Source organism: Bison bison, unplaced genomic scaffold (genome assembly GCF_000754665.1).
Source record: "Bison bison bison isolate TAMUID 2011002044 unplaced genomic scaffold, Bison_UMD1.0 scf7180017864325, whole genome shotgun sequence".
Taxonomy (NCBI): Eukaryota; Metazoa; Chordata; class Mammalia; order Artiodactyla; family Bovidae; genus Bison; species Bison bison.
In genome coordinates, this window is record NW_011494897.1 from 10,144,061 (window position 1) to 10,169,615 (window position 25,555).

At 34.9% G+C, this 25,555-nt stretch overlaps 1 protein-coding gene across 2 annotated transcripts in view; it reads right to left on the reverse strand.

The window, feature by feature from the left end:
- Nucleotides 1–25,555, reverse strand: part of BRINP3 (bone morphogenetic protein/retinoic acid inducible neural-specific 3) — a 497,054-nt gene that overhangs the window by 234,115 nt on the left and 237,384 nt on the right. For both annotated transcript variants that reach the window (XM_010853296.1, XM_010853297.1), the window contains exon 3: nucleotides 11,454–11,644. In XM_010853296.1, coding sequence (XP_010851598.1) covers nucleotides 11,454–11,644 — 191 coding nt within the window. The remainder of the gene's footprint in view (nucleotides 1–11,453; nucleotides 11,645–25,555) is intronic.

Below are 25,555 nucleotides of genomic sequence, written 5' to 3' on the forward strand. Positions count from 1 at the left end.
AATGTCTCTGCTTTTTAATGTCTAGGTTGGTCATAACTTTCCTTCCAAGGACTAAGCATCTTTTAATTTCATGGCTGCAGTCACCATCTGCAGTGATTTTGGAGCCCAGAAAAATAAAGTCAGCCATTGTTTCCACTGTTTCCCCATCTATTTCCCATGAAGTGATGGGACTGGATGCCATGATCTTCATTTTCTGAATGTTGAGCTTTAAGCCAACTTTTTCACTCTCCTCTTTCACTTTCATCAAGAGGCTCTTTAGTTCTTCTTCACTTTCTGCCATCTACATATCTGAGATTATTGATATTTCTCCTGGAAATCTTGATTCCAACTTGTGCTTCATCCAGCCCAGTGTTTCTTATGATGTACTCTTAATGATTACAATACACTAAAATTAAAAATTGATAAACATTATTTTGAATTTCCTATGCATAGATATTCTATTATATAATTATTGTGTATTAGGATAAATGAAAGAAAAATAACAAATATTCTAAGAAAAACTGAGGAAAATATAATATAATACAATCAATCAAAGATAGGCTTCATAAAGGACAGAAATGGTTATGGACCTAACAGAAGGAGAAGATATTAAGAAGAGGTGGCAAGAATACACAGAAGAACTGTACAAAAATGATCTTCACAATCCAGATAATCACGATGGTGTGATCACTCACCTAGAGCCAGATATCCTGGAATGTGAAGTCAAGTGGGCCTTAGGAATCATCATTATAAACAAAGCTAGTGGACATGATGGAATTCCAGTTGAGCTATTTCAAATCCTAAAGTATGATGCTGTGAAAGGGCTGCACTCAGTATGTCAGCAAATTTGGAAAACTCAGCAGTGGCCACAAGACTGGAAAAGGTCAGTTTTTATTCCAGTCCCTAAGAAAGGCAATGCAAAAGAATGTTAAACTACCGCACAATTGCACGCATCTCACATGCTAGCAAAGGGATGCTCAAAATTCTCCAAGTCAGGCTTCAGCAATATGAGAACTGTGAACTTCCAGCTGTTCAAGCTGCTTTTAGCAAAAGCAGAGGAACCAGAGATCAAATTGCCAACATCCGCTGGATCATCCCAAAAGTAAGACAGTTAGAAAAGACATCGATGTCTGCCTTACTGACTACACCAAAGCGTTTGACTGTGTGGACCACAATAAACTGTGGGAAATTCTTCAAGAGATGGGAATACCAGACCACCTGACCTGCTACTTGAAAAATCTGTGGGTAGGTCAGGAAGCAACAGTTAGAACTGGACACGGAACAGATTGGTTCCCAAATAGGAAAATGAGTACATCAAGGCTGAATATTGTCACCCTGCTTATTTAACTTATAGGCAGAGTACATCATGAGAAATGCTGGGCTTGAGGAAGCACAAGCTGGAATCAAGATTGCTGGGAGAAATATCAATAACCTCAGATATGCAGATGACACCACCCTTATGGCAGAAAGTGCAGCAGAACTAAAGAGCCTCTTGATGAAAGTGAAAGAGGAGAGTGAAAAAGTAGGCTTAAAGCTCATCATTCAGAAAACTAAGATCATGACATCCAGTCCCATCACTTCATGGCAAATAGATGGAGAAACAATGGAAACAGTGAAAGACTATTTGGGGGGGCTCAAAAATCACTGCAGATAGTGACTGTAGCCATGAAATTAAAAGATGCTTACTCATTGGAATAAAAGTTATGACCAAGGTAGACAGCATATTAAAAAGCAGAGGCATTATTTTGCCAACAAAGATCCATCTAGTCAAGGCTATGGATTTTCCAGTAGTCATGTGTGGATATGAGAGTTGGATTATAAAGAAAGCTGAGCGCCAAAGAATTGATGCTTTTGAACTGTGGTGTTGGAGAAGACTCTTGAGATTCCCTTGGACTGCAAGGAGATCCAATCAGTCCATCCTAAAGGAAATAAGTCCTGAATGTTCATTAGATATCAATTGAATGTTCAATTGATACTGAAGCTGGAACTCCAATACTTTGGCCACCTGATGCAAAGAACTGAGTCATTTGAAAAGACCCTGATGCTGGGAAAGATTGAAGGTGGGAGGAGAAAGGGATGACAGATGAGATGGTTGGATGTCACCACCAATTCAATGGATATAAGTTTGAGTAAACTCTGGGAGTTGGTGGACAGGGAGGCCTGGTGTGCTGCAGTCCATGGGGTCGCAAAGAGTCAGACTCGACTGAGTGATTGAACTGAAAGAACTGATACATAAGTACATGACAATTCTATGTAAAAATATTCAGATTTGTAAAGTGATATATTATTCAATCAACCAAAATTGTGTGTTCAAAAGTAATTTTCATTCACAGTTTTAAAGCCAGCTGTAGCTCATAAGCATGACATGAGTGCCAAAGGACATCTACCCATTTTGTAAAAACTAAATGTGATTTCCAAGTGATTCAACATTCTGAGTCCATTAGAAAGTGAAAAGGATTAATGACTGTAGATATAAAAAGATGTGATTATTTCACATAGAAATCATACAGCTGTGCCTTTTACAACTAAAATGCTGTGGAGGTTTATGGACTTTAAAAGCACATACTGAAGATTGCTTTCATAGAGAATACAAAACAGAGGACTGTAAAACCACAAAAAAAATCATGACTTTAATGTTATCCTAGGGTTAGTTCATAGGGTAAGATTAGGTATATTCCCTATATTGTGGACCTCACAATTATGTATTTTTCTGGCCTGGTTTTCAAGAGTTGATTTTGTGTCCAGGAGAAACAGAAATGAAAGAACTTTCATTCTATTACCTTTTCACTTGGATCTTCTCAACTTGCATTCTTACATATATAGCTTTTAGCTTACATAAAAGCTTTTAGCTTTTTCAAAATTTCACAACCAGAAGCAATGGAAAAGAGAATGAGTAACAGAATCTACAGATAAATCAATAAAATGCAGTAGTTTATTATTTGCAATTTTAACTGTGTCATGGATGCAAACATGCACACATGTATTGCTGTGGTTCAGTCACTAAGTTATGTCTGACTCTTTGTGACCTCATGGACTGTAGCCCAACAGGCTCCTCTGTCCACGGGATTCTCCAAGCAAGAATACTGGAGTGGGTTGCCATTTCCGTCTCCAGGGGATCTTCCTGACCCAGGAATCGAACCTGCCTCTACTGCATTGGCAAGGGTATTCTTCACCACCGAGCCTCTAGGGAAGCCCATGCATGAATTAATGGTCCATTGTAAAGAAAAGTGAGTGCTGCCCTTTAACTTGATATCGAAAATAGAAAATGATGAGGTCAGCAGACTTCATAAGAGCCAGATGTTCCATGATTCAGTACAAGTTTTGAAACACATCAGAAATTATTATGCTCATTTTTTCTTTTTATGCCTTTGCCATCTGCCAGTAAGATGGCATGTTCCAATGAGAGCCTTTTTCAACTTGATTCCCAGAATGAGCAGACACTCAGAGCACGGGATCCATATATATTGACGAGACATAATACTGGGGAGACACAACCAGTATTGTGTTGTGTAGTTGCAGTGCACTGAGTTTTGAGGTTATTTCTTTTTTAACTGAAATGACGGTAACTCTTGGATGTTGGCTGTATTTTATTTTAACATTGCTACTACCCATGGACTAGTATACTGACTCCAATAAATATCATTCCACCCAGGTGAAAAAAAAAAAAGTGCATTTATGGCAAATATCTTCCCAGTCATTCAACTTTCTTATCCTTGAAAATCTTACTGTGAATGTCTATTTTGCTTTTGTGTGAGTTTCATGTATCAAAAACTGCTATAAGCGTAGAATAACAGGAACAACCAGTGCAAATACAGTTTAAATATAATTGTAGGTTTTACTTTTGATGTATTGTTTCAGTTCAAAATTGTTATCCTATTTTTGGTAGTAACAGGTCATATTATTCCTTGTATTTTTCATTCCTTAAAAAATTCTCCAAGTTTTACTATATTTTAAGTATCTCTGTCTTTTTAAATTTTACTTCACTTTTCAGTGTTTACTTTCACTGCTAATGATCATTGTTTCCTAGCTTTTTGTGTTAAAAGGTATATCCCCGGAAGACATGTATCTTTCCACTAACATAGTGTTGTAGAAAAAAGACAGGGTTTTAGATACAAATAGAAGGGGAAAATCTAGAAAAAACAGGCTTCTGATAAGCAGCAAATTCAAATATATCCCAGTTGGCATCTGCAAGATATTTTGCAAAGAAAATAGCTAGACTTACACAGCTTTGACAAAAAACATAATATATTTTACAAAACACTCTAAAAGAAAGCAACTGACCTTATGCTTATTAACAGTTATCCCCCCAAGTTGTCAGAAAAATTTCTAAACAAAATTGCCCAGAAACAATAGTCCCTATTGAATAACGACATGAATAAAAAAGTAACTGGAAACATATAGTTCCAAGTAGAGATGGAACAGAATACACCCTGAGTGAAATAAATGTTTCATGGAGAAGTTTACAAACAATGCTATACTGAACATTTTTGTTATGTATAGTTGCAGACTCTTGCTATTATTTTGGTAAGATTGATTCTCAGAAGTGAGATTTCTGGAGCAGTTAAGTGCAGTTGAAATTTATGTAGATACTCTAAATAGTGCTGTTCAGACTTAATGTGCATATAAATCACCTGGAGATCTTGTTAACATGTAGATTCTGATTCATTAATCTGGGATGGAATCTGAGATTCTGCATTTCTAACAGGTTCCAAGGTGATGCTGATGTTCTTGGATCATGGACCAGCCTCAAGTAATGAGGCTCTCAACCACAGTAAAATTTATTACCAATTTAAATGTCTGTCTTTATCAGTGACCTGTGTGTTCCTTTAAGAAAGGTCCTGAATCTTTGTGCTTTTATAGGTAACTCAGTACATATTTGTCAAATAAATGGACAAGTGATTTATCTGTCCTATTAAAGTGCTATACAGAAAAACAAGAATAAATATAATTGTATTTATGAAATTCTAAAACTCAGCATTTATCTTTTGACTTAGTTGCCAGGAATGCCATTATTAAGATCAACTGACATAGCAAATTTAATTTCATTTTCTTCTTTGTTATCTTTATTATGATTTTTATAAATGGGCTCAAGTCATTTTTAGTAGGTAACTGCCTTATAATCATTACACGTGAATTAACAATATTACTTTAATTTCAAAGTTTTCATTCTTTTCACCAGAGAAATGTGAGCGACAGAGATAGAAATGAAAGAATAAAAGAGAGACAGACACAGAGCGATGACAGAGAGATGAACTGATATAATTAATCTTAAGTAGTATTCAGTCTTAAATACAAATATGGAAGTGTAATTATTTTAATAATTCCTTGGAGTATAAAGCTTCAGAAAATTGTTCTTTTCTTTCTTTCAATACTTTTTCTTGAAGAGAATATGCATTCTAATTAGAAATGCAACTGACTATGCATTTCTAATTAATTGAAAATACATAGAAATAGTTCCATGTATTTTCAAGTAATTATTTCTATTTGGTTAAATGATAAATTATATGTACTAATACATACCTTGGCAGATTAACTTCTTTAAATTATATCATAGATAAACTAAAATAAAAGGAATTTATGCCTCCTGAGAAGAGACAGTGAAAATGAGAAAGACAGCTATCAATCTATTTTGAAAGAAGATGGTGCATGATATAGAATTACAAACTATCTTTAACTATTTTCTACAAAATATAATTTGCATAAAGAAAAGTGAGAATTGAGCATTTCTGAAATTAAATGAGGATATTTGGACTTCCATACTTATAGAAATGCAAGAAAAAAAATTAAACTAATATTCTATCATACCCCAGCTTACTGACCTCTGTTTTTTTCTTTGACAAATATACATACACATAAAATATATATCAAGAAATTTTTGAGCTAAATAAACTACCTTGCAGATATAGCTAATTATATACTATATAGTCACTGAGACAGTATTTATTTTAGATAATTACCTTAGTAAGTTAATATTAGTCTGCATTTCAATCATGCATTTTTTCACTCCAACAATGAAGAAAATATTTTCTATAGCTAGTAAAATTAAATATCTGACAAAATGCTTTAAATTGAGCCATATGGTAGTCCCTGATACATTCTCATAAGAAGCACTTTCAGAAAAAAAATTTCAAAGCAAACTTGCAAGAAAAAAAAATGTAACTCTTTCTGCTATAAAATTAATGATGGCTTTTAAAACTCTGTGCATTCAAAATCAAAATAGAACTGTTTTTATGTTGCTGAGAATAAAAAAAAAAAAAACCTTTAAAGTTGTAAATGAACAAATCTCAATATACAATCCATTTGCTTGTAAAATGAATTTTGGTCCAATAAGAAAAACATCTCTGAGAAAAAGAGTACTTTGGAGGGAAGTTATTTTGCCTAAACTCTCCTCACTGAGTCCACATTCCAGACCCTGCCCGCAGAGGTGTGAGCTGACGGACTGGTGGGTGTTGGGAAGGGACCTGCGAGTCAGTAACCCCACCTCTTCCTCTTCTTCCTCTTTAGGATGTGCTTTAGGGAGCACAGAGCACCTGCTGTGGTTGGCTTCTCACCTCCTTAGACTTTAAAGAGCCATTTCACCAGGAGGTGTTCACATTCTCCAGTGACTGTGGATGGCTCAGAGCTTTACATATGACTGCTTGGACAAGTCTTTGCAATTGTGGAGGTGAGGCTCAGGTCATATTTAAAACTACTATAAACATTTTGCTATAACATTTTTTTATCAATTTTTAATTAATTTTTGATTTTCATCTCCCTTAATCCTTTGTCCTTTTCTATTGATAGAGAATCCTGACCTGTTATTACTGAACACCCTCTGTCTGCTCAGTAAGCTCAACAATGTTAAGGTCTTTTTGTTTCCATTCACTCATTTTTTTTTTCCTTTTTCGGTATTTCTGTATTCAGTACACAGATGCACTTTATTTCAGTGTTTGTCATAGATTATATTATAATGAAATATTTTATAAAAACAGTCCAGAAATATATTCCATAGCTAGAAATCAATATATCCCAGGAGTGCAATCTTTTCCAAGATTGATTCTTTAAATTTAGTAGCTTATTTTAGATTTTTAAACTGTGATGGAGTTTAGATATCATTATCCCAAATAGAAGCAAGCTAAATAGCTATATTGAAAAATAGTTTGGAAGCTATAAGATGAAACAAACGTAGAAAATGATATATATTGAAGAAGGCTTTTTATAATTTATTTTCCCCTATAGGAAGATAATTTAATCACTGACTTCTCTATCATAAAATATCCCATTAAAGGCTTCGAATATCCTATCCCAAGTTTTATGTCTAAGTCAATAATATGATGTACTAAATAACTCTTGGGAAAAAAAAACATTTTTCATTTATCTCCTTTTCATCACTTTAATGCTGGTAGAGAGTATTTTACACTCAACTTGTTTTGAAAAATGTTTAAATTTAGTTGAAGATCTAGTTACTTAGAAAGCATCTATTTATAAAGTAATGAGTTTTCTGATGCAAAGTAGTATATATAGACTAGATAAACAACAAGGTCCTACTGTCTAGCACAGAGGATGGTATTTATTATTCTGTGATAAACCATAATGAAAACCAACATAAAATGAATCTGTATATATATATATATATATATATATATGTATAACTGAATCATTTTACTGTAAAGAAGAAATTAACACAACATTGCAAATCAACTATATTTCAATTAAACCATAAAAATAAAATTTTAAAACCTGGCTTTTTATTTAAAATATCTTGCTTGTATACCTGATATCCTCAGTGTTAATATTAGAGTTGTTCTTCAGTCTTGGTCATTTAATGAGAGAGAAAGAAAATGTACTCAAGTTAAACACCACCAGTCTCATTTTTAAGAAATGGAGTAATACAATTTCATGTTCAGTCAGGTAAAACATATGAAGTTAAAATACACTTATAGCAACAAAAAAGAGTGTCATTACAATAGCAATAATTTTAAAAATGGTTGAAATTAACCTAGTATACATTTTAATTGCTAATAGTTTATATCCTTAAGCTACTAAACTAATTTCATGCATTTTAGCTAAATTATTAACATCACCCAACAGAGAGATTTCTGAAGGAAAATATAAGTAACACTTAAAGATGAAAGAAATAATTTCAACAGAAAATACCAGGAATACTAAATCCAAAGGATAGTCAGAGATTAGAAGGCAAATGAGGGTGATGATTCCATTCTTTCCCCCAACCCACCATGGAAGACAATGCTTGAATAAAACTTTTAAATAACTGAAGTAAATCAATTTTGAGAAAGTAGATTGTCATTATCAAATAATCAACCTTAAAAAGTAATTTATCACAAAGGTTTCCATCAACCATGTTTATAAAAATAAGCCAAAAACATATAAACAAAAACTATCTTAAGGTAACAATGTGACACCCATAAGGCCAAAGCAATGAAATAAATAAAAAAGTCACCATAGTTTTGTTGCTAAGGAACAAAAATATCCCTGAGAATTATCTCTACTTTTGATCTCTTCGGTTTCTCCCCGTGTCACTTCCTTCCTTTATTTGAAGAATATATTTTATGTTTTGAAATTCTTCTGGGAACTCTGTATTGTTGATGTAATGAAACCTAGTATGTATGTGTTGCAAGAACACTGAACTTTTTAAAAGGAGGTGTTATAGAAATAATTTAATTTTGACTTTCACTTCAGATTTTATTGTATTAATAACTATTGTCATTACAAAGCCAAATAGACATAACTTTCAAAGAATCAGTTTTCACAATTATGGGGATACTTTTTGTCATTGTTTTGCCATCTACAGTGCTGTAATGACAACAGCAATTACATAAACACATGGCTTGTTTATGGCACTTACACTAATCTTCCCATGTCCCTGTCACACAGGTGTTACTGTCCCCCATTTTTCCTTAAAAAAAAAATAAAATAAAAAGCAGTGAAGTAACTTGTTTTTAAGGTCTCACAATTTGTTTACAATAAAAAACAAGTCAGGATTCAACACCAGGCTTGTCTGATCTCTTTATCTCATTATTTTAGTATTATTTATTTATGGAGGAAGGTAATAGAGAGAGAATGTGCGTTACAGTAAACTTTTCTGTCTGCCTGGACTAGCTGTCTCTTCTACATTTAATTCCTCAGGGTTCCATGGCAGGCTTGGTTCTTCAGTGTGTCCGGGGATCTCTCCTTTTTTACCTCCGCATGCCTGGTTCACCTGCTCTCCCTCTTATCCTGATTCTCTCCAATTCTGAATCGATTGGTTTAACTGACCCATTCTGGCTCCATGGATTTGCTTCTTTCATTCAGTCTTCTTCCTGAATTAGATCTCAATTATCCTCTATCATATATTTCATCATTTTGACATTTATCTAGTGGACTGGGCAGTCTCAGCTTCCTAGCAAAGTGTAGTTTCACTTATTCATTTAAAAATTTAACAAATATTTAAAGAGAACTTATTGTGTGCCCAGCACTACTATAATGTTGATTGAAAAAAACTGCACAATGCAGAAGTTGAAAATTGTTTTATTTGGTGGACAAAATTAAGGACCTAAGCCCAGAAGATAGTCTCTGAAGTGACTCTGTGGGACTGCTCTGAAAAGAGAAAGGAGGAGTCAGGATACATAGGAGTTTTGCAACAAAAATCAGGTAAAAGAACATAAAAAAATTACTATTAATTAAAGAAAAGTTTAAAAAACTGAAATTGAGTTTTAAAAAGAAGTTTGGGTTAATGAATTTAGCACTTTTCTATGTATGGGAAGATGCAAGAGTCTGCGCTAACTGAAATCATTCCTCTGATATGCACTTTAACTATCTAGGGCCAGTATCCTCCTTTCTCTGTCAGGAATCCCATGAGGGTGCACAGCTGGGGTGGCTGCAGTGACTGATAACTTGATGGCTGCAATATGCTTTATTTAGACATTGGTATTTTCCATCCACAATAACTGTGGGTGATAAATTAGTAACAAATACAGGCAAGATTCCTGTCTTTAAGAAAATATGCAGGAATGACAGATGATAAACCAGTAAGAACATAAATATTTTTTTTCACATAATAATAAATCCTATGAATAATGTAAAATGAGATCATGAAATAGTAGAGACTCCTGATGGTCTATAGGCACTATTGTTGATGGGAACATCAGTAATGTTACTCCCCTCTGAGAGTAACATTTGAGCAGAAAAATGTGAAGTTTTCTTGTGGCTGAAAAATCAAGCACAATCAGGAGAGTGGTCAGATGAGGTTTCAGATAAAAGCCAGTGGCAGATCATTCATGTGGTGCCTTAAGAAACCACAGAAAGGCATTTGGATTTCATATCAAGTGGCTAATTGTAGGTTGAGTTAAAACAACTCAAGTTTTAAAAAGATGTGTGCAAAGGACGAATCTTAGGAGTAATCTAGAAGAAACATGGTGGTCACTTGTCTAGGGACACTGGGGTGGGAGTCAGAAAAGAATTTGATACAGGATATATTCTGGAAAAATAAACTGATGTGATTTGGTGGCAGTCTGGACTGGCAGGAAACAGGGAAAAATATACATGCTCTAAGACAGAAAAATTAAAGAGCAGGTGGTCTTTCACACCTCCTCACTGTTACTGTGAATCAAGCTGTCTTGTCTTCCATATACTTCCTGAGAAATTGACAAGGGGGCAGGGAATCACTGCTTCCATGGTGATTCCTACCCAATTTTGTCCAATGGTCCTCTTTTCAGGAAAGAGTAACATCCATTTTAAGTGGAATATTTGGACATTATTTAAAGTCCTATAAACCATTATTAAATATATGGAATTCTGGTATACTTTTAAATTTTAGAAAAATGTCATTTTCTAAATGACATTTAGAGATAATTATACATTATCTCCCCCCAAATCATTTACATGTATTCAAAATACTGAATTATATATCACCATGATAAAACACATGTAATGATATTTAATCACATGGAGGAAGAAGTAACATTGTTAATCTCTACTTTCATATTATGCCTCTTCATTGATATTTATTTCAATGACATAAATATTCTCTTCATATCATATATCATATGATACTCTCTTCATATCATATATTAACCACAATCAGAAATGTTAAAATAGCTCTAAAAATGTAATTTTGGAATTTTAATTTTTACTTCAGGACCTTTCCTGCTCTCTGAAACAGAGTCCCATCTGTGACTAGAATGCTTATTATTCAAATTTAAACAAAATTTGGCATATCACCTTGCATTATAGAGTATCATAACTATGCCTATATTTAGTCTATGTTATTAGATTGTAAATTATTTTCAGGCAGAAACTGAGTGACAATCCTCTAACTCACCCTTGTGAACACCATACAAGATATTTAGCAGTAATTCAATAAACGTGCTGATTAAGTTAATGAATAATCTAAGATTATTCAAACTGCAGCAATTTGGATGAACCAACACTTTTCCCTGACTTATACAGTTTTATGCACAAGCATACACAGGCACAAATATTTCAAAGAGCCGTACCTCCCAGAGTAGCAGAGAGCAAGAAATGTGTCCCATATTTCTTGATAAGATTTTCTGTGATTTGCTGAAGGGTAGGTCGACGTCCCAAAAGTCTTATGTTGCGGAAGAATTCAGGGGCAAGAGGCAGAGGGGAGCCAAGGAAATTTCTTCTCTCAACTGCAAGGTTATTTACTTTCCAGCGGCCAAACTCCCTGAAAAGCAAATTTATTTTTATTCATAAATACATAATCTATCTGAATGTTTTCATTTGAAAAGTTCACTTGGTAGTTTTGCTGGAGTCGCTACATTACAATGATTTTTGCTTGTAACAATACTGCATGTGCTATGGGTAGGAGAAGCAATATTTATAATTTATGTAGCTGAGTGACTATTCTGAAACCAAGTCGTGTAGAGGAAAAATAAACCACTTAAAGTAAACAGTTTCCACTGATTATTTTTCCTAAGGAATTATGTACTTATAAAAATGATTTCATTATGCATAGAATATTAATGTAGAATTATTTTTAAAAAGGAAACCAAAGCAATATTTTATTATTTTCCAATGGAATTTGAAAAAAGATTAAATTTGTTTTTATCATTAATCATTCTTTTTCTATTCAGTTTAGATTGGAAACTTGTAAGACTTCAAGAATATTAAGGAGCTGTAGAAGAATTTTTAAAAATATGATCAACAAAGAAACTAGTTCTTGTAATAATTGTTGTTTATAGTATGTTTTGAAACCCCAATTCAACTTAACCAGCAATTACTCAAGATGCAAAATGACTTTTAAGCTGGATTTGATCAAATCAGAGAAATAGCAAATATGAATATAAAAGATTTATATAAAAATGTATACATTTATATTGAATTAAAGCCAACCTAATAATATTTTAGAAAATGACTATGCTGAACTAGATTGCTTATATCAACTATATTGATTTTTTTTCCCCCTTCAGGAATGATCTGATAAATCTCAAGTAGCTTCCACAGAGAAGATTTCCCTCTACTAGATTTAAACTCACCTACTTATGTAATTTGACCCCGTTACTACTTAGCAAATAAAAGGCTGATTAAATACTGTATAAATATGTGCCATATTTATTTACATTTTTGCCTACAAAAAAATACCTGTAATGCTCTACAAAAAAGTGCATGATAAAGATACATCTGTGAACCAGAATCTAAATGGAGTTCACATTCTAGAGACAGTTTAAAGAACAAACAAAGATGTTAAATTTTAAACACATTCAGATTGTGACAAGTGCTGAAAGCTATCACAGGCAGCCTATTATGATGGCCCTATTTTATCATAAGTGACCAGACAGGGCAACTCCAGAGAGGTGGTATTTGACACTTAGGCAGTCTTTAAAGGAAAAATACAAGAGACTAGTTGTGGGGAGGCACAGAAAAGATTTACACAGAATAATGAAGAACGGTAAATAAATATTTCCAGGACCAAGAACCACGTCCCTGATGGAGTCTCTAACCATGAATCATTTGTTCCTCTGACACACATTTGGCAGCCAACAATCCGTCCAGTCTTTTGGAAACTAATTACAAGATTCACTATAAGGAATCTAGGGAAGACCAGCCTGAAAATGTTTCCTTCATTGAGACACACCTGCTACCACCTCTGTAAATCAGCAGATCCCAACAGCTTTAAATAGTATGACCATGCCAATGGTTCTCAAACATCAGGACCTGTTAGAATCACCTGGAGACTCCATCCCAGAGTTTTTGATTCATTAGGCCTCGGATGGGGTCAAGAGTTTGCATTTTCAACTAGCAATGCTAATACTACTATTCCTGGGATCATACTTTGAAGAAAACTACTGATTAGATCATTTGGTGTGTTGCTTTGAGTCAAATTTACTTTGAGTAAATTTTAAAACCCCTTTTCATTAAATTTTGGGAGTTTATCACTGGATTTATTATTTCATGTTTCCTCAGAAGAGAGTAAGAATGTTGTTGTTATTATCTTCCCAAATCTGATTGATAACATTAATTTCCTATTTCTTTTCATTTTGTAAGAGATTTACCTGAATTTATTTGTGCATGTGTGTGTTTGATATACATGTAGAATATTCAAATGGGAATATATATTCAAAATATTAAGGTTTTAGTGTTTTGCGACATAAGGTATACAATAAAACAGTGATTCTAAAAGTTATTTGTTAAACCATGATCTAAATAATAGTTGCTCATTAATTTCAAAACTTTACTCCCCAACAGTTACTTTTTTATTTGCTGAAAAGATTTTATAATTTTATCAAGAGAGAGTAACATAACTTGAACCTAAAGTTATGGTATATCTTTTTCAATGGTTTAAATGAACAGATTTATAAATTCATATGCATTGACAAATACTCATAAGATACAAATTGCTAAGTGAAGTAATTGGACTTTAAATAACCAAGACAATTTTTTGATGGTGATTTTTTTTTACAACCTGTACAAACTCTTTCTAAATTGCTATTTCTTGCTAGATGACTGTAGGTTAATACATAGTGGAAGAGTGCGATCCCAGCCTCCATTATTTTTTTGACAATTAGTCAACGTATACCACCAGCCCATGATCAGTACCAACCCATGATCTATTCTGACTTGAAATATTTGCAACTTTCTTTAGCTTCTTCTTCTTAAATTTAAATCAATTTCTGAACCCAGCTTATGACATTAATTTAACAAGAATATTTACTAATGGTTTGCTACTTATTGCTGTAGCTACCAGAAATCTTGCTAGTAATATAGATGACTAGAAGAAAACCTGTGACCTCAAGGGTTCCAAAATTATACTAAGTGAAGTATAACATGAATGAATAAATTGCAAAGCCTTCACAATGTGCAAAAACACAAGTGGGACAATAACTTAATGAACGTAACCCTTCGGCCCAATTCCTTGATATAAATGTTACTAATCTAATTCATTTCGAATATGTTTTGTCTTCCCTTAGATATGCACATCTCACATGGCTATTAAGAGTTGAAGACTATGGACAATCTTGCAGGCCGCTTTCTTCTTCTTATGGGATGCTTTTTATTACCTCAGTCTGTTAACACGGATTATATTTATGGTCTCAATTCACCTTCCAACATTTCAGTGGGACAAAACACTTTGCCATACCATCAGGTTAATTTATTCTCTCTGTCATACAACACCAAGAGTAAAGGACAAACCCTTTAGGAGTGTCACCAAATACTGAAACTAAATTAATTAACCAATCAACTAACTAACTAAATGAATAAATAAATGAATTTTAAAAAACAGGATTGTTAGTAACTGCAGTAAATTGTTTTAATTTTCAAAGCTTTATTTAAATTCTTCTCCTAGATTTTTAAAAATATTTTTCATATAAAGAATGAAATATTATACTTCCTATTATTTGCATAGAAAACACAAATATTGGTGTGAAATCTGAGATCTCTTATTGCTATTCACATTTTGATTGTGTTGTAATGATATATGATCACTGCTATAATTTCTATAAATTTTTGGTGAAAACCTACTTAGAACATACTGAAATCATCCTCAGAAGTGGTGATAAGAGCACTTCACGTAAAGGAAATAATCTCTGAACAGTTAAGTACCATACTGTGAGCAGTAGACACAGATATGAATTCAAATAATGTGTTTCTTTCACCTAAGCACAAGTATGATTGATTGCATTTATCGATGCTCTTCAAAATCAGTATGGCCATGTAGCTTACTGTGATCAAAAAAGTGGGAGCGTGTAGGTTAGCCTGGACAATCAGCTTGGAACCCTGATCAAGAAAGATGATTCAAACCCCTATCCTTCAACCATTGGTCCTGCACCTTCTTAGGATGAACACGAGCATGAAGTGAAAAGAGAGCTTGTCATGTAATCTACCAAGATTACAGAGCTGGTTGTTTGTTTGCTTGCTTTCTAGCAATATCATCGCTGAAATCAAGTATTTTAAATTTGGGGTAACCTGAGAAGACAACAAGGAACTACTGGTTGTATATGAATTAGAAATTTATTGGTACAGTTTTTTTTTTTTTTTTTCCTTTCCTGAAGAATAAATTCACTTCAGTTAGAACTAGACCATGCATTCATTAAATTTTGGAAAAACAAAGCAATAGAGTGCTGAATTGAAAACACGCTGCCTGATAAGATTATCATAATAAGAGCATTTTACCTAAAGGCATCTCAGGATTCTATCCAGATGCATTATGTTTATATTAAATAAGAACATTGTTATATCTAACTAAATGCTGTATTCTACCTGAAGCCTTCATAGAACATAAATGTTATCTCACTGTCGCTATTGGAAGTCTTTAAGTGACATCAGCACAATCATCATTGTTTAGTTTAACTCACCCCCTTTATCGGAGAAGGCAATGGCACCCCACTCCAGTACTCTTGCCTGGGAAATCCCATGGATGGAGGAGCCTGGTGGGCTGCAGTCCATGGGGTCGCTAAGAGTCGGACACGACTGAGCGACTTCACTTTCACTTTTCACTTGCATGCATTAGAGAAGGAAATGGCAACCCACTCCAGTGTTCTTGCCTGGAGAATCCCAGGGACTGGGGAGCCTGGTGGGCTGCGGTCTATGGGGTCTCGCAGAGTCAGACACGACTGAAGCGACTTAGCAGCAGCAGCAGCAGCAGCCCCTTTATAAGCACCACTATTTTGTAGAACACACAGATGGATTATAACCAGTTCAGCCAGAACATTACTTTGAAATTATTTTCTTTGGCTCTAAGGGGCCTCCATTAGTTGATTAGAGTTGCAAGTTTGCTGCTAAAAATTCGGACTTGCAAGCATCATTTATTATGTGTGTCCCTGTCTACTTTTCTACAAACATATTTATTATAATTTTATCCCTACCCATCTCATAAAAAAGATTAGAAAACCCGAATGACATCAACAAATTCCATTTAAATAATGGTTACATCATTGCCACATTGCCATTGACCTTTCTTATTTGTATTTACATTCTGTGTGAATATATAAATGTACTCAGTACAATTGACTTGCACTTACACTTGACTTACAGTTAACTACCATGTTTTCTTTAAAATTACACATATATACTTGGTTCCTGAAAAATATAGAATCTACCATGGTTGATATTAGATATTTTGTACTCACTACCAAAGGAAGGGCAAAATAAAAATATTGATGAAATGAGTTTATACATTTGCTGAAAGGTTTATCTTTAATTGCTAATTTACACTAAATAAAGTTGTTTTGTGAAGTCCTAAAACCTATTATTACATTACTTTTCATGATACTACATTTGCTGGCTTGAAATTTTAATTCTGTTGATATTCATTAAAACTTGCAGACACAACAGAATATTAAAATACATTGCCCAAGCACTAATGTGTGGACAAATCTAGCCTAAGAATTATAAATTAACTTGCCAATCTTTAGCAGCAATAACCTTCTAATTGCATCTGTAAAATCATACTGATCTTAAGAAAGGCCACTAATAATCAATACTGGTCTCCCATAATTCTATTATGTGTAATCGTTATATACAAAATTGGCTTTTTAAAAGTTCTTTCAGACGAGTTTCCACATCTCACAAATGATGCTGTTTTCCATTTGGCCAGAACAAGGCAAATGTTGCTAATGGCCTGAATAACAGTAGTTATGAGGCCAGTTTTCTAAAGCAACTGAATGCTGAGCAGTTGGCAGGATACAGAACCTATTCTCTTTCACCCTCCTGCCCCTTAATACACTGATACTTTCTTTTTTTTTTTTTTTTTAACAGTAGCAGGGTTTTCAAAGCTTGGGAGGTATTTTAATATGAAGCTAGGAATTTAGAAGAATAAATACTGGAAGAAAGGCATAATCACAATTATGACTTATGTGAAATGTTTACATGCAAGATTTTTGAGAAGCATCATTAATGACTATTGTATTTTGAATAAGCTGCCAAATGTAGAGCAGAATGTTCGTGCTGTGCTAAGTTGCTTCAGTCATGTCTGATTCTTTGCGACCCCATGGATTGTAGCCCGCCAGGCTCCTCTATAGATGGGATTCTCCAGGCAAGAGTACTGGAGTGGGTTGCCATGCCTTCCTCCAGGGGATCTTCCTGACCCAAGACTTGAACTGTGTCATTAAAATCTCCTGCATTGACAGGCAGATTCTTCACCACTAGCACCACCTGGGAAGCCCTCAGAGTAGAACGAAGACCAATTATCATGATTGCAACAAAGCGTTACCCATCCCCGTAAAACAATAACAATTCATTGTATTAATAGCTGTAGCCTCTTGACTATATTATTGAGTATATGAGATCTGGATGGGGTTACTGAGAAATTTTAAAGAATGGTCTGGTTTGTGGCTACTAACGTATTTTTCTAATTCTTAAAATATGTTACATTTTCAGGGCAATGAAATACTGAAAATGATTTAATTTTATCTTGAAAGTGCAAAGAAAGTGAAGTTGCTCAGTCGTGTCTGACTCCTTGCAACCCCAAGGACCAGGCTCCTCCGTCCATGAGATTTTCCAGGCAAGAGTACTGGAGTGGGATGGCATTTCCTTCTCCAGGGTATCTTTCCAACCCAGGGATAGAACCCAGGTCTCCCGCATTGCCGGCAGACACTTTACCATCTGAGCCACCAGGGAAGCCACAATTTTAAATTATTTTCAGTAGTTTAATAGAGATTTGAATCAAAATTTAAGGGAAATACCACAGGTATCCCCAAAGTAATTCATTTCCTAGGACTATAATGGGACTACATGCTTATATACTTATGTAGATATATATATATACAGGTGTGTGCTTAGTCATGTCCAACTCTGTGATCCCATGGAGTGTAATCCACTAGGCTTCTCTGTCCATGGGGATTTTCCAGGCAAGAATACTGGAGTGGGTTGCCATGCTCTCCTCCAGGGTATCTTCCTAACCCAGGTCTCCCACATGGCAGGCAGATTCTTTACCGTCGGATCCACCAGGGAAGGCCAAGAATACTGAAGTGAGTAGTCTATCCCTTCTCCAGGGGATATTCCCAACCCAGGAATTGAACCGGGGTCTCCTGATTTGCAGGTCGATTCTTTACTACCTGGGAGAAGGAAATGGCAACCCACTCCAGTATTCTTGCCTGGAAAATCCCATGGATGGAGGAGCCTGATAGGCTACAATCATGGGGTCACAAAGAGTCAGACACGACTGAGCAACTTCACTCACTCTTTACTACCTGAGCTACTGAGGAAGCCCACATATGTGTGTATATGTACATGTGTGTATATATATACACACACACATGTATACATATATATATATATAGGATTTATTATTCATTTTTAAAGTAAACCACTCTTTTGAAGAGACGTTAGCAAAAGTTTTGATGTAAAAAATAAACATACATGGTGCCAATGAATGACTTCCTAAGTTGAGAGAGGGAATGATTTAACAAGCAAAAGCTTTCTTTCTAAATTTTGGAAATATAGTTTAACATCTGTTACATCTCATCACAATTATTCCTCAACCACATTCATGTAATTACACAGATTTCATAATTATTGATCAGTGTAGATAAGAGACAAACACAACTGAGCTAAAATAAAATGTCTACTTGATTCTCTGCGAAAATAAGCAACAAATACAAATGTCTTTCTTTGAAATTTATAATTACAAAATTAATTACTTATTTTGAATAATGAGTCAAAATTTACATTTCTTACATAAATTTAAATATTTTAGGAACTAATATTAGTCTTTCAAAGGAGAATAGATTTAAGAGTCAGCTAAAGTTTCAAATTGAATTTTCACCAATTTAGTTCACAAAATTCAAAGGTATGTACATTTTGGCAAGTTTTTAACCTCAGTGATGTAAAGTCATTTAATTTATAAGTCTATGTTTGCTAATACTGCCTCTGTAGAGTTTTTACAGAAGAAAAATTTGTAACAATTAACTTAGATGGTACAAGGAGCAGAGTTTATTTCTTAGTAAATTTTGTTGTGTGCACCCTTGTGAAGTCACAGATTTTAGTCCCAGCCAGCTCCTGGTGGCTCAGTGGGTAAAGAATACGCCTGGCAATGCAGGAGGGGTGGGTTTGATCCCTGGGTCGGGAAGATTGCCTGGAGAAGGAAATGGAAACATACTCCAGTATTCTTGCTTGGGAAATCCCATGGACAGTGGAGCCTGCTGGGCTACAGTTCATGGGGTCGTAACAGAGTAGGACATGACTTAGCAACTAAAGAACAAAAACATAACTATGAATCACAGTAATGTACTTTAGTAAAGTTAATGAGAAAAAATTAGGGCTTGCCAGGTGGCTCAGTGGTAAAGAATCCTCCTGCCAAGCAAGAGCCACAGGAGAAGCGGCTTCAAACCCTGGGTTGGGAAGATACCTCAGAGGAGGAAATGGCATCCCACTCTAGTATTCTTTCTTGGAAATTCCATGAACAGAGAGGTCTGGCAGACATGACTGAAGCAACTGAATATGTATGCAATAAGCAAAATTAATAAAAAGAGTTTTAAAATAAGACTACACTCAGTTCAGTTCAGTTTAATCACTCAGTCATGTCTGACTCTTTGTAACCCTGTGGACTGCAGCACACCAGGCCTCCCTGTCCATCACCAACTCCTGGAGCCTACCCAAACTCATGTTCACTGAGTCGGTGATGCCATCCCACCATCTCATCCTCTGCCTACACTCAAAGAATCTGCAAATTATTTTTCTTGGTCCAAGCACAGATTAATAAATGCTCTTTAGAAAGAATATGTGTGAAAAGAATAGTTACCTGCTAACAAAAAATCAATTTGTTGTTTGATAATTTATTTAAACATTTAAGAATTTCATTGAGATTTCTTCATGATGGTATACACTCTACCTTAAACATTGACTCAAACATTCATAGACCCTGAATTATGACAAGGTAAGTAACAAATCAAATATCTGAACTTATAATATGTGAAAACTACATATACTTCTTCATTTCAAATAACCTACAAGTTATCTTCAAAAATGCAAGATCAAGGACATTTTTTTATTAACTAAATTTTTAGAGATAGTGAATACAAATTGCTAATCTTTGCATGAAAATCTCCCATAATAAAACTTATTTTTAAGTAGTAACTCAATTTAGTATTTTTCCTATAATGTTTAAAATGCCTTAAGGAAACTTTTTTTAAAAGTTATGATTTTTCCCACATAGTAAAGAAAAATATAAGTGTGTTGTAGTAGGTCACAGGTTTTAAGATACATATAATTTATTTCAACTTGCTATTAATTTTATGTCTTTCACATGTGAGGCTGGATATGGTGTTTGATGACAAAATAAATTTTCAGAAAATGTATAATCTTAATTTTACAAGGTATAAATTACTTGTTTCCCAAAATTATAACTTTTCAGCTTGAATCAGACTTGAGTTGTCAGAATGCTGCTTTACATACAAAAAGCTTGTGAAATATAAACTGGAATATTACCTTTCTCTGGATATTATCATCATAATGTAGAGATTACATACTGAAACATATTCTAACAGACACTCAGTTCTCCTGTCTTCTATTCTTGGGATTCATATAAAATAAGTTTGTTGTATTTAAAAGAGATAACCTAAAATGACCTACTGTATAGGGCAGGGTACTCTGCTCAGTATTCTATAAAAACCTAACTGGTAAAAGAACATGAAAAAGACTAGCTATATGTGTATGTATAACTGAGTCACTTTGCTTTACACCAGAAACTAACACAATAATGTTAATCAACTATGCTCCAATGTAAAATAAAAATTTGAGAAAAAAGAAAAATAATTGTAATAACACCCACTATGTACACCCTTCAAAAACATCAATAACACATGAGAAGATTGCTGTCTTATCTGCTCTTCCAACCCTGTCTTCTGCTAATTCAAGTCCTCTTGCTGTGTGTATTTTTATTAATAGCAGAGTATTCTTTTCCTTCGTAGTACTAAATATATTTATCTTTGTGATTATTCTGTTCACATCCGCCTCTTCCGTTATACAATAAGCTCCACATAGACATAGATTACACCTTGTTTCTATAATTATGTATTCTTAAGCCTCATATCCATGATCCATCCTAGTTGCTCAATAAATACATACTGAATCAACAAAGGAGTGACTGTTATTATGTGAACTAAGATGAAATAAACACCTAAAGTAAGAAAAAAGATGCTTTCTGACTTATGAGCACATACCCTGGCTAACGTTTATAGAAAACCAAGCTCACTGGAAGAATGCATTTCTCAGTTGAACTCATCGAGTGTTCAAATGACGGTGGGAGGTTAGGAATTAACTATGTACTTTAAATTGAGAATCGCCAATGGGAAAGACTAGAGAGCTCTTCAAGAAAATTAGAGATACCAAGGGAACATTTCATGCAAAGATGGGCTCGATAAAGGACAGAAATGGTATGGACCTAACAGAAGCAGAAGATATTAAGAAGAGGTAGCAAGAATACATAGAAGAACTGTACAAAAAAGATCTTCATGACCAAGATAATCATGATGGTGTGATCACTCACCTAGAGCCAGACATCCTGGAATGTGAAGTCAAGTGGGCCTTAGAAAGCATCACTATGAACAAAGCTAGTGGAGGTGATGGAATTCCAGTTGAGCTATTTCAAATCCTGGAAGATGATGCTGTGAAAGTGCTGCACTTACTATGCCAGCAAATTTGGAAAACTCAGCAGTGGCCACAGGACTGGAAAAGGTTGGTTTTCATTCCAATCCCAAAGAAAGGCAATGCCAAAGAATGCTCACTACCGCACAATTGCACTCATCTCACACACTAGTAAAGTAATGCTCAAAATTCTCCAAGCCAGGCTTCAGCAATATGTGAACCGTGAACTCAGATGTTCAAGCTGGCTTTAGAAAAGGCCAGGAACCAGAGATCAAATTGCCAACATCCGTTGGATCATGGAAAAAGCAAGAGAATTCCAGAAAAACATCTGTTTCTGCTTTATTGACTATGCCAAAGCCTTTGACTGTGTGGATCACAATAAACTGTGGAAAATTCTGAAAGAGATGGGAATACCAGACCACCTGACCTGCCTCTTGAGAAACCTATATGCAGGTCAGGAAGCAACAGTTAGAACTGGACATGGAACAACAGACAGGTTCCAAAAAAGAAAAGGAGTATGCCATGGCTGTATATTGTCACCCTGTTTATTTAACTTCTATGCAGAGTACATCATGAGAAACGCTGGACTGGAAGAAACACAAGCTGGAATCAAGATTGCTGGGAGAAATATCAATAACCTCAGATATGCAGATGACACCACCCTTATGGCAGAAAGTGAAGAGGAACTCAAAAGCCTCTTGATGAAAGTGAAAGAAGAGAGTGAAAAAGTTGGCTTAAAGCTCAACATTCAGAAAACAAAGATCATGGCATCCAGTCACATCACTTCATGGGAAATAGATGGGGAAATGGTGAAACAGTGGCTGACTTTATTTTTCTGGGCTCCAAAATCAGTGCAGATGATGATTGCAGCCATGAAATTAAAATACACTCCTTGTAAGGAAAGTTATGACCAGCCTAAATAGCATATTCAAAAGCAGACATTACTTTGCCAACAAAGGTCCATCTAGTCAAGGCTATGGTTTTTCCAGTGGTCATGTATGGATGTGAGAGCTAGACTGTTTAGAAAGCTGAGTGCTGAAAAATTGACACTTTTGAACTGTGGTGTTGGAGAAGACTCTTGAGAGTCCCTTGGAGTGCAAGGAGATCCAACCAGTCCATTCTAAAGGAGATCGGTCCTGCGTCTTTGTTGGAAGGACTGACGCTAAAGCTGAAGCTCCAGTACTTTGGCCACTTCATGCAAAGAGTTGACTCATTGGAAAAGATTCGGATGCTGGGAGGGATTGGGGGCAGGAGGAGTAGGGGACGACAGAGGGTAAGATGGCTGGATGCATCACCGACTCGATGGGCATGACTTTGAGTGAACTCCGGGAGTTGGTGATGGACAGGGAGGCCTGGCGTGCTGCAATTCATGGGGTCACAAAGAGTCGGACACTACTGAGCGACTGAACTGAACTGAACTGAACTGAAGCACTAGGTAAAGATCTACTCCTACTCAAAGTCAAAACACATATCTGAATGTTGAGAAAGATGCTACCATTGTCCATGAGTGCAATAGGAGTCCTGGTATCAGTTATACGAGGATTTTCAATGTGCTATCAGGCTAAAGGCAAGGAAAAGACACTGATCGTACAAAATCAATTTCCATCTTGCTAGGGAATAGATAAATCTATAAAACACACTTTGACTATTAATAAAATAATTTGCTTTTACTCATTAATAGGCAATAAGTTTAAAGTTTGATCAGTAAGAAGTAAAATTTTCATATTAATGATATACTAGAAATTTTTATTGTCAAATAACATTTACCTCAAGATGGAATTAGAAATGATACTTAATTAGACTTTCGTTTAAGGTGACTAGGCCTTGAGGTTTAAACTATTGCACTGTGAGATACATAGGCTCTTCTTATCTTCCTTTGATAAATGAGAGGATTTAGGTGTGAATTATTTCTCTAGAGATGTATACCTAATAGCTTGAATCCAGGGAGCTTGACACCAAAAGTATTGACCTTAACTTCTTTACAGATTAATAGCTACTTTGTTTGAAAGGTGGATTTTAATAATAATAAACAATGTTTTTGTGTTTGAGTGTGTGTTTGTATTTATGTGTGTGGGGATCAGAAAAGGGATTATATGGTGAAAGAGAGGAGGAGAGATAGAAATATATATATATATATATATATATGTAGACAGAAGTGGGAAGGAAAGAAGTTGGGAGAAGATTATCAGTCAAATGGGGAGGAATATCAGAAATATTAATATAAATTATTGTAATAGAAGCAAAATGCTGATTACAGATTAATCATATTTTGTCCTGACTAAACATCCATCCAAGAAAGAAAAGACGTAAACATCTATTTGGTAGAAGCAGCTTAAAAAACCCTTGGGACTAATTCACATTTCTCAGAAGAGGATGGTAGAGTTGTAGGAACTGAATGATTAAAGAGGTGTATGCTCAATTGCTTTCATAAGTCATATAGTAAAGCCCAAAACCCAGCCTCAGGGCACAGAGAATAAAAGCCTCAGAGAGAGAAACACAGATAGGGAGAAGGAAAAGAGATACTCTGATGGGCTCACCCAGCAGTGATGAAGGAATTCAAGGGTGAAATTGGGAAGATAATGGAAAAAATCTGTTACATCAAACAACCAATAAGCTGAAGTCTATCAATATGTACCTAACGCATAAGAAGGTTTCCAGAGTAGGATAAATTCCTGTCAATCCACAGGGAAACTTAGATACCATGATAAAAGGTTAACATCACTGAACACAAATGGAGATACCCCATCACAAGAAATAGGCTTATTCTATGACGGGGATACTATGTCTCATCACTTTATCAGAACTGCTTGCACTGAGAAGTATGCATGTAGAAACAATAAGTCCATAAAGATAATCTACTGATACTTACAAAAACTAAATGATGTCTCCTCCTCAAAGTTTTGGAGAAGGAAATGGCAACCCACTACAGTATACTTGCCTAGAGAAACCCATTGACAGAGGAGCCTGGCGGGTTATAGTCCACGGGCTTGCAGAGTCGGACAAGACTTAGCGATTAAATCACCACCACCACCACCTCAAAGAAATAAAAGGAATCCAAATTGGAAAAGAAGAAGTAAAACTCTCACTGTTTGCAGATGACATGATCCTCTACATAGAAAACCCTAAAGGCTCCACCAGAAAATTACTAGAACCAATCAATGACTATAGTAAAGTTGTAGGATATAAAATCAACACACAGAAATCCCTTGCATTCCTATACCCTAATAATGAGAAAAAAGAAAGAGAAATTAAGGAAACAATTCCGTTCGCCATTGCAACGGAAAGAGTAAACTACTTAGGAATATATCTACCTAAAGAAACTAAAGACCTATACATAGAAAACTATAAAACACTAGTGAAGGAAATCAAAGAGGACACTAATAGATGGAGAAATATACCATGTTCTTGGATTGGAAGAATCAATATAGTGAAAATGAGTATACTACCCAAAGCAATTTATAGATTCAACGCAATCCCTATCAAGCTACCAACAGTATTCTTCACAGAGCTAGAACAAATAATTTCACAATTTGTACGGAAATACAAAAAAACT